Source organism: Cicer arietinum, chromosome 7, assembly GCF_000331145.2.
Source record: "Cicer arietinum cultivar CDC Frontier isolate Library 1 chromosome 7, Cicar.CDCFrontier_v2.0, whole genome shotgun sequence".
Classification (NCBI taxonomy): domain Eukaryota; kingdom Viridiplantae; phylum Streptophyta; class Magnoliopsida; order Fabales; family Fabaceae; genus Cicer; species Cicer arietinum.
This window is the reverse complement of record NC_021166.2, coordinates 2,459,853-2,471,541: the sequence shown is the minus strand read 5'-3', so window position 1 is coordinate 2,471,541 and position 11,689 is coordinate 2,459,853. Positions and strand designations below refer to the sequence as shown.

Genomic DNA, 11,689 nt, shown 5'->3' with positions numbered 1-11,689 from the left:
GGTGGCTGAATAATCCATCTTTCTTTTAGTTATTTTCACCGCATGTGAAAGGGTCTCTACTCTCTAGGCGAGTATAATCCAGATTATTTGACCAACATTACTATATAATAATGTATAAGTTGGGCCTTGAGTCAAATATGGATTGATTACAATACATATTCGTCCTCAAAATTATGAGTTATTGTACCTACCACACAAATCACAATTTTTTTAAAGAAAATAATATCCCAAAATAAATGTCAGACCACTGACTGTACCAGATAGTGGTAACCATTAACCAACGAAACGATAATAACACGCAATTTTCAATTTTTATTGTTTCCAAGTTCCAACAACCACCCATTCCTCATCTGAATACCCTGATTCATACTTGCATTTGTATAGGTTCTCTAACCGAGAGTTTTCCTAATATGAAACTTTATCCAATTACCTCTTAAAATTGCTAACTGAAAAAGTATCACCCTTCTAGTAATCTATAAACAAAAAAATTTACAAAATGAAAACATTAATGAACAGACACTCTGACACGAATATCAGACACAATACTGATACTGACACATAGACGTCGATAAAAATTTGAAAAATTGAATTAATTAAATGTAATCAATGTGTCAGTGTTGTGTCAAAGATCGATACATGTCAAACACCGTAATACACTTTCGATCAAAAGTGACAATACTACATAGGAAAAGATGCAATAACAATATATCTACAAGATACTTATATGGAAGGCTTGAACTTTATCAAAGCAAAGGATAACGAAGAGATGCAATACAAGACTACCCGGAAAGAAGAAAAACAACATATATATAAGAGTAAAAAGAATGTTTGAAACAAGATTTTTAATTTTTTATTTTTAAAACAATGGGTAAAAGAAACTAATTGGAGAAACCATTGATAGTAAAAAAACCATCCTAAAAGAAATAATCCTTCCTTCATTTACAATTGCAGTTCTAAACTTAAAACCAATTATAAACTCAAAGCTGGCATGTGACAAAAGCAGCACCTTTTAATCAAAAATAGTTCTCAAATCAACAACGCTGCAGCATTCTCATCTAACTAATGGTATGAGGAAGTACTCTGCATAAAATAGCTGCAATGAAAAACAAGGTATCAATACAACTTCAAGTTCTACATTATGTGTGAAAAAGACGGGATTTAGAGCAAACAATTTGGAAATAAATATATAGATAAACTGGAGAAAGTATTTCAGGTCCCTCGTTTAAAAAAAACATGTCGCTTGGTGTCCTACACTCTGAATAGTGGCAAAATTTTTACCACTGTATATAATTAGGCTAATAAATGGCCAAGTTCATCAATTTAGTCATAGAAATCCATGTTCACAAAAATAACTTCAATGTAGCTATCGTACCCTCTTCTTTTGCATTTCAATAGGAATTTGGAAGTTATGAGAAGTAAAACAACCACTATTTCTCAAAACAGGAAATAATCAGATAACCATTTCTTTTGAATAACAATACTGATAATGAAATCAAATTGACAATTACCTTCCAGATAAACATGTAGAAGGATGTTATGGAAGCTTTGCTTCTCAAATCTACAGATTTGGCACGATAGTGAAGAACTGAAGCAAGCACGGCATGTCCCAGACCCTAACAAAATGGCAAAGAATAAAGTTCAAAAATGCTGGAAAGTTTAAACAAGTTTCCAGCATGAAAGACCTAAAGACTGATTTTTACCTTTGAGATGAATATCAAGACTATATAGTTGGAATCAGTCTTTAAAGGAGGCATTCTTTCGTTAAAATAATAGACCTAAACTTTCACATGAAAGAATGCCTCCTTTAAAGACTGATTTTTACCTTTGAGATGAATATCAAGACTATACAGTTGGAATTTCCTAGGGAGATATTTCCTTAAGCTCCTTTTGGGAGTTAGGAGGAGAGGGAATGAGAGAGAAATCTACTATCTTATTTCCTCACAACTTCTTCAACAAAAGCCTTGATACCCCTTTCGAGTTTTGCATGAAAATTTATAACTTCGAAAGAAGCAACGGAATTAAGGAGGTTTGGTGGAGTTGATTTTGTTGGAGAATTTTCCAGGAAATTTTTTCACAATACAGGGAATGTATTGGAGTGAGCATCAACCGGATGGGTGGAATCAAATTAAAGGGATGATGAAGGGAGGCAACTTTGCTAATGATGATATTAACCGCCAAATATTCATTAAAAATGCAGCATGAGAAGGAAGTCAAATCAATGGATGAACTCTGTAGTCCAGAAGTTGTTGAAAATTATAGTTTGATTCTTTCAGGTATAAAGGGGGAGAAAAGAAATACTCAATATTAAAACACTATTTATCATACATAAGGAATATAAACAAATCATGATATATAAGGAATAGAAAAATCAACTCCTAAGAGATAATTTAAATTAATCTCAGATATATCACACCTGCAAATGCAATATATATGTGTAAGTAACAAGCATATTACCGTGAAAATTTTACTCCATAAGCAAGAAGATGTTGCTCCCACTACAAGGGCGACTCCATAAGCCAATTGAAGAAGAGAAACACAAATCCAGAATACCTGGAAGAAATTAGTTAGGGACAACCATGGGATACAGGATGGCACAATCAACTATGTTGAGATGTTGCATTTGAAGAACATACCCGCTTCTGACCTAAACGCACTGAAAAAGATTGGATGCCAAATATTTTATCTCCTTCAATGTCGGGTATATCCTATATAAATTCAGTAGAAAGGTTTGCATTAGGTACACATATTGAACCAAAAGTTTTAATGTTGAGAACAATCAAATACCTAAAGAAACAAAAAGCCTTACCTTGAACAATGCTATAACTACAGAGAAGAAGCTCATGAATGCAGTTGCAAAGATCAGTGGTCTTGAAAAGACAACTGGCCTCTTGTACACGAAAGTCTGGACATTGTTACACGAATTAGCAACCACAAATATCAGATTTCATAGATAGATTTGGTGGATGGAAAGTTGTGTCATACTAGTCAAACACCATGTGGCCACAATGCCATTGTTAAAATGCGTCCGTTCCTTTAAATTTTTTTTTCCTTTCATTTATCAGTTTAATTAATATTGTTGAAGGGTTGCTAGAGAATATGGACCTTCCCAGGACTAAATGGTGAAAATATGCTAATACATACAGATAATGGTTTTTTAAATAGTTGGTCATGTATTGAACGAAACAGTCCTAAAAACTTGGGATGAAGATTTGTTATTGTTACAAGTATACAAGTAAATGCATGCTCATCTAGAATTAGAAGTCTCCAAAGAGCATAATAAACTATAGTACAAAACCTGCATGTGAAGGAAAAATGCAAGTTGAACTATAACTGCACGAACAGAAAGAATGCACACTGCAGCAAGCACTGCAAATAGTTGGTCATGTATTGAACGAAACAGTCCTAAAAACTTGGGATGAAGATTTGTTATTGTTACAAGTATACAAGTAAATGCATGCTCATCTAGAATTAGAAGTCTCCAAAGAGCATAATAAACTATAGTACAAAACCTGCATGTGAAGGAAAAATGCAAGTTGAACTATAACTGCACGAACAGAAAGAATGCACACTGCAGCAAGCACTGCAAATCTCTTCCATCTCAACAGCGGCACCTGAAAATTTTCAAAAGACAAAAGTTGTAAGATTCTGCAGTGACCATCAAATAGCTCTTCAAAATGAGGCTTTCTTTGTGAATGTCTTTCTGACAGATGTATTGCAAAACCATTCTTGTCTTTTCACCAAATAACTTAAGCTTTTGGGATAGTAGGTTCGTGGCATGATATAAGAGCGTCTCCGACTGTGTGATCTAGATTCTAGCCCTTGCCACCCCTTCTAATAAAAAGGTTGAATTTCAACAAAATATGTAATTGTTGTCATATAGTGGCTATAGTGGTGAACAAATTGCTAGAACATCATACTTTGAACAAATCACTATTGTTCTACGATACACTATTTATTACAAAGTGTTGTCAAAAGTCAACTATAGCACTATAGCATAGCAAAATTTAAATAAACTGTTATTTTCCGTTGTCCGCAATTGACAACACTGATATAAGTGGATGTGTGTATTGTTCACGCAACAAGCCCAAAAGGCTTTCGCATGTAAAAGAGTGTCAGAAAAATAAAATAAAATAATTCTTGTGCCTTTGCCTAATAACTTAAACTTTTGGGATAGTTAGTTCACAACAGTCATTAAAAACATGATATTTGTCTGCCTGCAAGCTCAAACGCAGGTAGAGTAAAATCTGCATCACATAATACATGTGGCAATAACTTGATAAGTGTTCAACGGTCAGTAAAAATGCAATTAAATTTTTTATTTGAACAAAATGTATGTCCTATTAACCCATTACAAAATTATGACTTGAACCAATTATGCTATTGCTAAAATATGAATTTTATTTTATGATAACATTCTATTGATACACAACATCAACTCCCCACATTTAACTGAAATAGTTAGATCCTACAAGGAAAAGTGAAAGAAATGTATGTTATTTGACATTATCACCATGAAATTTGGCAATGCAAGTTCTGTGCTGTGCTGGATCTTGAACAAGTATGATATTGCTCATGTAGATTTTAAAAATGAAGACTCTTTACATTTTTATGCCCTAAAATGTAAAAGGAAAAGAGAAGTTTACTTTAGATGCAGTCCAAAGAACTTACATTAATTGAATAAGCCGTCCCTAGCACAAAACTGATGAAAAGAGCCCAAAACAATGGCCATGAACCTACAATCCAGGCAAGCCAAAAACTCTGTATAAGAAAATAAAATAGTTAGTCTCCTTCTACTCTGTCGGTATAGCTCATCTTGAAAAGTTTCACTGAGAAAAGGAAGAATCTATATGGCACCAGAATTGAAGAAGACGCAACAATAATGGCACCAGTTGCAAGGGAATATTCTCCGGATGCCAATGGAAGATATGGTTTGTTTATCTGCAGTTAAAACATGTAGCACAGATCAATAATAAGACAGGCCATATGGTAATTCCAAGGAAAAATTTGGAAGCTATAAAAAGATGCAAGTTTTATGGATAACAAGATGCTACAATAATTAGAGAATTTGGATAAACAATATCATAAACCACAGTTTGGTTGTCAATATCATATAAAATGATCAAATTGTTGCATATGAGCAAATAGTCTTGCATGCACATAGTCTGTATATGTTTCTGAATATCCGACTTTGGATAAACTAGACAGCATTTCTGCCTGCATCATATTTATTATACTGGAAAAAATCAGAAGCCCAAAGGACACAAATTATTAGAGATCCAAATTGATAATTTCGAATAGTAAGTTTCATACCTTGTCTATTTCAACATCAGACAATTGATTCAAGCCCACGATATAAATATTCATAAACAGGGCAGCTACTACAGCCTGAAATCGTAAATAAAATGAATTAAAAAGATAACAAAATTAGGAGCAAAGGAGCAATAGCATGTTTAAAATTTAAAGAGAAAATAAAAGATATGGTGTCTCACCTCCAACACACCTGTAAAAAATAGTGGAGATATATCTGATAATTTCTCCACTGCAAGGAGAGACACAGAAATTATGCTTAAAGCCTGCCAAAACACAGATATTGTAAGCCCTTTGAAAACATGCAGAATATTACAATTATCCAAACAAGTGGTTCATACATATAAATTGTATTAAATATTGACCATAACATTTGAGGATTAGTTCTGCGCATAAATCAGAAAGAAATTAAACTTAACTGTGCCAATAACCGTGTGTGGCCTGGAAAACCTGTAGAAAGCGTTCAGGGAACTTTTGACAGCATCCAAAATGTTTTTTGGATCAAAAGCATGGTGTTCAGATTCAAACGATTGTTCAGGAGCCGCTTTCACAACAAATTTACTATTGCATCCTTGATATGTAGAACCTCCTTCAGTGGCTCCACAGTGATAATTTAAACATGGCTGCCAGGACCTCAAAATATTATATTCTTTTTGAATTTTCCATTTGTGCCTTGAAGCTTTTGGTGCACAAGAACCTAGAGCACCAAAATTTTAAATGTTAGTATCAGTTACCATGTAGAAGAAAAAAACATGTTTTAATTGAATCTGAGCTAAAGATGAATCTGCAAAGGAGGAACTTTACAATCAACAACTAAACTTCTGGAAAGTGAGACTCAAAAAGGCTTTGGTGAGCCGCAAAGGGGAGTGTAGCAATATAGAGATCCACGCATGACGAAAATGAAAACAATATAAAAAATAGAACTCCCCAACGCTTTAAGGTTTTGGGTGAAGAGATATTACGAAGTTCACTCCTTGTGGTCTATTGCCTTGACCCCTTGGTGCAAAGCTCCTACAGGCTACCCCAGGCCCCCAACAAGTTGTATCAAAACCGATCCAGGTATTTGGACAGAGTGGTTAATGTGGGCTTTTGTCTTGAACGCATGTTTCTAGAGCCACATTGGGGAGCATACAAATGTGGTGTGACTCACACTTGAGAGGATGCCTTAAAGTTTTGGGTGAAAATTTCATTTTCATATTAAACTCTTTGTGATCTTTTGTTTGTCATGTTGTCACCTCCTTCTCATGCTCCACCAGACCCTGCACAAAGTGCATATGCTACTTGCATGTTCATTATCAATTGATAACATAATACTTCGAATCAACACAACTACAGAGTTAGGTTATACATTCACAAATGTTCTTCCCATATCCTGTGTCTTCCTTGGAGAGGAAGATTTTTTAATGCACCCATGCTTCCAGTAATAATCAACAATTTCAACATTTCCTGTTACTTTACTTTACAACAGCAATCGAAAAATAAACGACTCTTTGTTCGATTTATCAGATTTCAAAATATGGATGTAATCCATCATTTCCCTAGTTATGCCACACTAATTACAAGGACGCAGTGCTTAAATTCACATATAATCCAACACTACCCAGCCCTTTGTTATAAAAAATATTCCACATTCTAAAGATTGAACCAACACACTTTGGTGAATAAAAGATTTTACATGGCAGATAGTAATAATAATAAGAGGGGAAATGATATAATATATGTGGAAATGTGAGACATACTTGCAATTGAACAGTAATTTCTAGCACAATGTTTACTCCGCCACAGATTCCTATCTGCAATTTTCAATGGTTCATAGTATAAATAACCATATATTTAATTTCATAATAATAATAAAAAAATGAAGGAAATACCTAAAAATTAAGAATGAAACAAATTGAAGAAATAGATTTCATACTGGTGGTGGTGATTGAATATGATTTAGGAATCGATCCAACAAGCAATGAATCCATAGAAACTGAACAAAGCAACAACAATACACACAGAGCACTTTTTACAGTTCAAATTCAAACAATGGCATGCAAAGCAAAGGGTAAAAAGAATATGATTCTTCTCACCTGCGAAATTCCAAACAAAAATATAATATATTCAATTATGCAGTATTCAGCAAAGAAACATTGTACTCCGAGATTCAAGTTATAGTCGAAAAGTAGTAGTAAAGGAAATTTGTGTGACAATAACAGGTGTCGTTGGAATTGGGAAATTAATAGTAATGAATAAGTAGTAGATTCGCTTCTCCACTGACTAACATTATTATTCTATTATAATTGCTGCTCTAACTGATTCAATAGTACCCTACATGTGTCTTTCTTTTTGCTCTGTAATTTCTGTTTCCCAAAACTTGTTTGATTTACACTTATTATTATAATTATTATTATATTAAATTTACATTGAAATTATTTACTCATCTTAGAAAAAGAAACATTAATAAGAATATTTTTAAAACAATAATATTAATATTAAATAAAGTTAAATTTAATGATTCATTTATTTATTTTTGATAAATTAATAACTTTTATTTATATCTAAAATCAATAAATTACAGTTATTTTTATTTATAGATAAAAGACGGAGAGGTCAGTAAATAACATAAGACGGATGGAAAAATCATTTATACTGTTTGTTATAGTTTTTTTTTTAAATAATCATTTTTTTAAAAAAATCATCACTTTTATAAAATTGCATGTGTTTGTTTAGAGTTTTTGAAAAAACTATAATATAAAAATAATCTTAAAAATACTTATAATAAAAAATTATTTTAAAAATTTTCTAATAAAATTGAGTGGTACTCATTGAGAGTTTAGAGTTGCTTAACTAATTGACAAGTAGGGGTGGAAATAGGTCAGACTATACTTTGAAAGGTCTGAGTCTACGATTTATTTTTTAAGCCTAAGTCTGACCTACGATTTATTTTTTAGGCATAAGTCTGGCCTACGGTCTATCATAGACTTTTTTTTTTGCCTGACCTGGCCTTTTTAAAAATCTGGTCTGGACTGGAAGCCTATTTAAAATAATTAAAAAAAATATGAAACAAACATTTTTTAAACTCTAAAAAATAATTTTTTGTGTCAAATAATAGTTTCTTTTTCCTGAAACAAACACACTCATTATTACCTTTTAAACAAATATGGAAGACTACTGAGTGATTGACTAATTGAACAGCTACCAAATATGAAATGACTACCAAATATGAAATGCTAGCGAATATGGAACAACTGCTGAATATGAAATGCTGAGTAATTGCTTAATTGTTAGAATTTAAAATAGGAAATAATATTATTAATATAATAATAATAATAAATAATATTAATAAATAATAAAATATATAGGCCGGTCTGCCAGACGCTTTTTTATAAGTCTGAGCTTGACCTATTTAAATAAATAGGCTTTAAAAATGGCCTAAGTCTAACATTTTTATTAAATAGGTCAGGTCAGGTCAGATCATAAGTAGGCCAGACCATAGACCCCTGACGGACGGTATAGCCTATTCTCATCTCTATTGACAGAGGCGTCTACTGAGTACTTGTTTTTGTGTTTACAAGTAGCAATGTTATTTGTATTAATTTTTGTTTTGGAAAAGAGTTAGTCGAAGAAATGGTAAACTGATAAAATTGAAAAATAAATTTTATCTCTCAATTCTAAATTATTTTAAGAGTGTTAAGTAAATATTATTTAATTATTTTAAAGAGTGTTTAAGTTATTTAATTTGATCATAAAGTAAAATAAATTGATAAATATAAAGTAGAGTATAAAATTTAATTGATTGATTGTGTGTCATAAATATTATAAGTATTAGTATTTAAAGGTAAAAATAATTCTAGTGTGAGATAACTTATCGTTCCGGAGAGTTTGTGATGCTCTATGCCTCATATTTTTCCTACCTACTACCTTTGCAATATGTATGCATTTTTTCCCCTCATTATCATATTTTCATATTCGATTGTTAATGATGTTAAAAATACAACAGATGAGTGTTGTTGAATTATTAAATTATAGTAAACTTTGACTAAATCTTAAACTTTTAGGAACTTTGTGTATTTTCATGTTTCTAATAAAAACTCGACTAACTCACATTTGATTAATTATCGTACATCTGATCTTTCTTCGATTAAAAGTAATTTGAGCTATTCAAAATTCGATTGTCATTTTTCGACTAACAAATTATTTAAATTTTTAAGTGTAAATAATGTTCTATAAGTCACATTGTCAAATATCTCCTAGTATAAATAATGTCATTATTGCGTTGTAAAAATAATAAAAAAATTAATGGTTGTAAATTCTATCTCAACTTGTAAAAGATGCTGATTAATTACCTTAACTATTTAGTTTAACTTAGTAACTGTTTGATTTAGCGGTGAGAGATAAAATTTCGCGTTGCAATGAGAAGTTGACGTGATTTTAACAAAGCTAGAAATAGTAGCCTTGGTAAAACGTGCGATTGTGCAGACTCCACCGCGCACAGAAACATGCTTTTAAAGGGCTAATTATTGCTGTTCTATTATACCCGCCGCGCCTCACCGGAATAATCCCCAACTTGCTTGGTCTGTTTTCTATGCAATGCGCACTTTTCAACAATGTTACTTTTTCTATTATTTATTTATTTCACTCTTCTTGTTCGTTTGTATAAGTACTTCAATTAAGAGCTTATAATAATCACTTATTGAACCGCTTGTTAAGGATTATAAAAAAATGATTTAATATTTAATAATTTAAAATTTTTATTGTAGATATTTGCATTGAAAATTTTATAAAAAAATGATTTTTAGAAAAAATCAACTATACACACTGATTTTTAAGAAAAAAGTTTATTAATTTTAAATAGTTTTTATTTTCTTTTCTTTTTTAAAAGTTGTAATAAATAAATGGAAAATTTTAAAGATTATTATTTCAATTAGAAAAGGTGATTTCTTAATAAAAAAACCTATTAAAGAAAATACTCTATATAAGTATTTACGTATTAATTATGGTTATAAAGTTATACATTATTGATGTTATTAACCATCTAAGGTTTATAGAAAAAACTTAAAAGATAAACTTTCAAAAATAATTTCACATAAATGTTTAGATAACAATATATTCTTTTATTTAAGAGTATTTAAGATGTCTTTTTTGAGTATGTTTGGTTTTAAACGGGAAAGAAGATGAAAATATTTTAATGGAGAGAAGATGGAGAGATGGAGGTTGAATAAAAGTATAAAATTATCGAATTTTTAAAATTTTATATAATAAATTAAATATAATATTTTATTTTATATTAAAATTTAAGTTAAAATTTTGTAATTTAAGCACATACAAAATTTACAAAAACAACAATTAAGGGAGGGGGTTGTCAGACTGAAAAACTACACAATTTTGGAATAAATTATAAATAGAGCTATAAGTGTAATATAATGGTCTAGTTGATTTGTTTTTTGGAGAGAAAAAACTTTGATTGTCATTTCGGTTGAATTTTTATAATTTTCTCACAAAATTCAAACGAATGGATGAATAACATAATGATATTTTTAAAAATTAAAACACTTATTTAAAAAATCTATTTTTTTCAAACATTATATTTTTTTATAGTATTAAAGTCATTACATAATTTTTTTATGACACGAGTACATAAATTACAATGCAAAAATAATATAGAAGTCACATAAACTTTTCATTGTATCAAGTTATTAGTTTAATTTTTATATAAACTTACAGTACACAAACATTTTAAATTTGAGTCCAAATATTTGGAAAATTTTGTAATTGTAATTTTTTTATTATTCTTTTAAAAAGTTATTGAAGTATTTAGAATGCTCACGATGATCTTTAATCTAAATAAAATTTTGATGATGAGAAAAATAAAAGAAGTGAAATTAAGATAATATTTCAACTTAAAATAAATAAAAAAAGACGAGTAATATTTTTTTAAATAGTTTTATATTTAATTGAAGCAAATTTGTTTTAAATGGTTTATAAATTAAATAAAATCGAAAAATAATGAAAAAATTTATGGAAGTTTTAAAATGTGGACGACATTATTTATCACAACAGACAAGGCAAAACAAGTTGTAAAAAAAAAAAGAAGTAAAAGCTTTAATGTAACGCAGATTGAAGTAGTAAATAAAAGTGGGATTGGAGAGAAAGAAAGGAATGCGGAACAACCAAAGTACACAGCACAGAACAGAACACACACAAAACAAAACATTCCAACATTAATCAACAACAACACAACTACATCTTCACACTCTTTAACTGTGCTTCTTTTCTCATTCTCCAATCAAATCAGCAATGCCTATCAACGGCGAATCTACTCCGCCTCCGGTCATCGGAAAAATCGGTCCTTACACTGTTTTCATGACGCCGCCTTCAACCCCTAAACCCTCTTCCG

General features: G+C 30.7%; 2 protein-coding genes across 2 annotated transcripts in view; one reads left to right on the top strand and one right to left on the bottom strand.

Moving 5' to 3' along the window:
• Window positions 1-790: 790 nt before the first annotated feature.
• Window positions 791-7,625, bottom strand: LOC101500582 (homogentisate phytyltransferase 1, chloroplastic). Its single transcript, XM_004507813.4, has 14 exons — window positions 7,383-7,625; window positions 7,223-7,282; window positions 7,047-7,100; window positions 5,727-6,004; window positions 5,490-5,573; window positions 5,311-5,385; window positions 4,855-4,938; window positions 4,669-4,758; window positions 3,510-3,611; window positions 2,807-2,902; window positions 2,634-2,705; window positions 2,455-2,550; window positions 1,509-1,613; window positions 791-1,093 (listed from the first exon to the last, which is right to left on the bottom strand). Exons 2-14 carry the CDS (start codon window positions 7,275-7,277, stop codon window positions 1,052-1,054), a joined length of 1,233 nt encoding a protein of 410 aa, XP_004507870.1. The 5' UTR covers window positions 7,278-7,282; window positions 7,383-7,625; the 3' UTR covers window positions 791-1,051.
• A 3,791-nt stretch (window positions 7,626-11,416) lies between these two features.
• LOC101500039 (uncharacterized) overlaps window positions 11,417-11,689 on the top strand; it is a 4,337-nt gene continuing 4,064 nt past the window's right edge. The window contains exon 1 of the mRNA XM_073370731.1: window positions 11,417-11,689. Within this exon, the coding sequence (XP_073226832.1) occupies window positions 11,590-11,689 (100 nt within the window). The 5' untranslated portion in view covers window positions 11,417-11,589.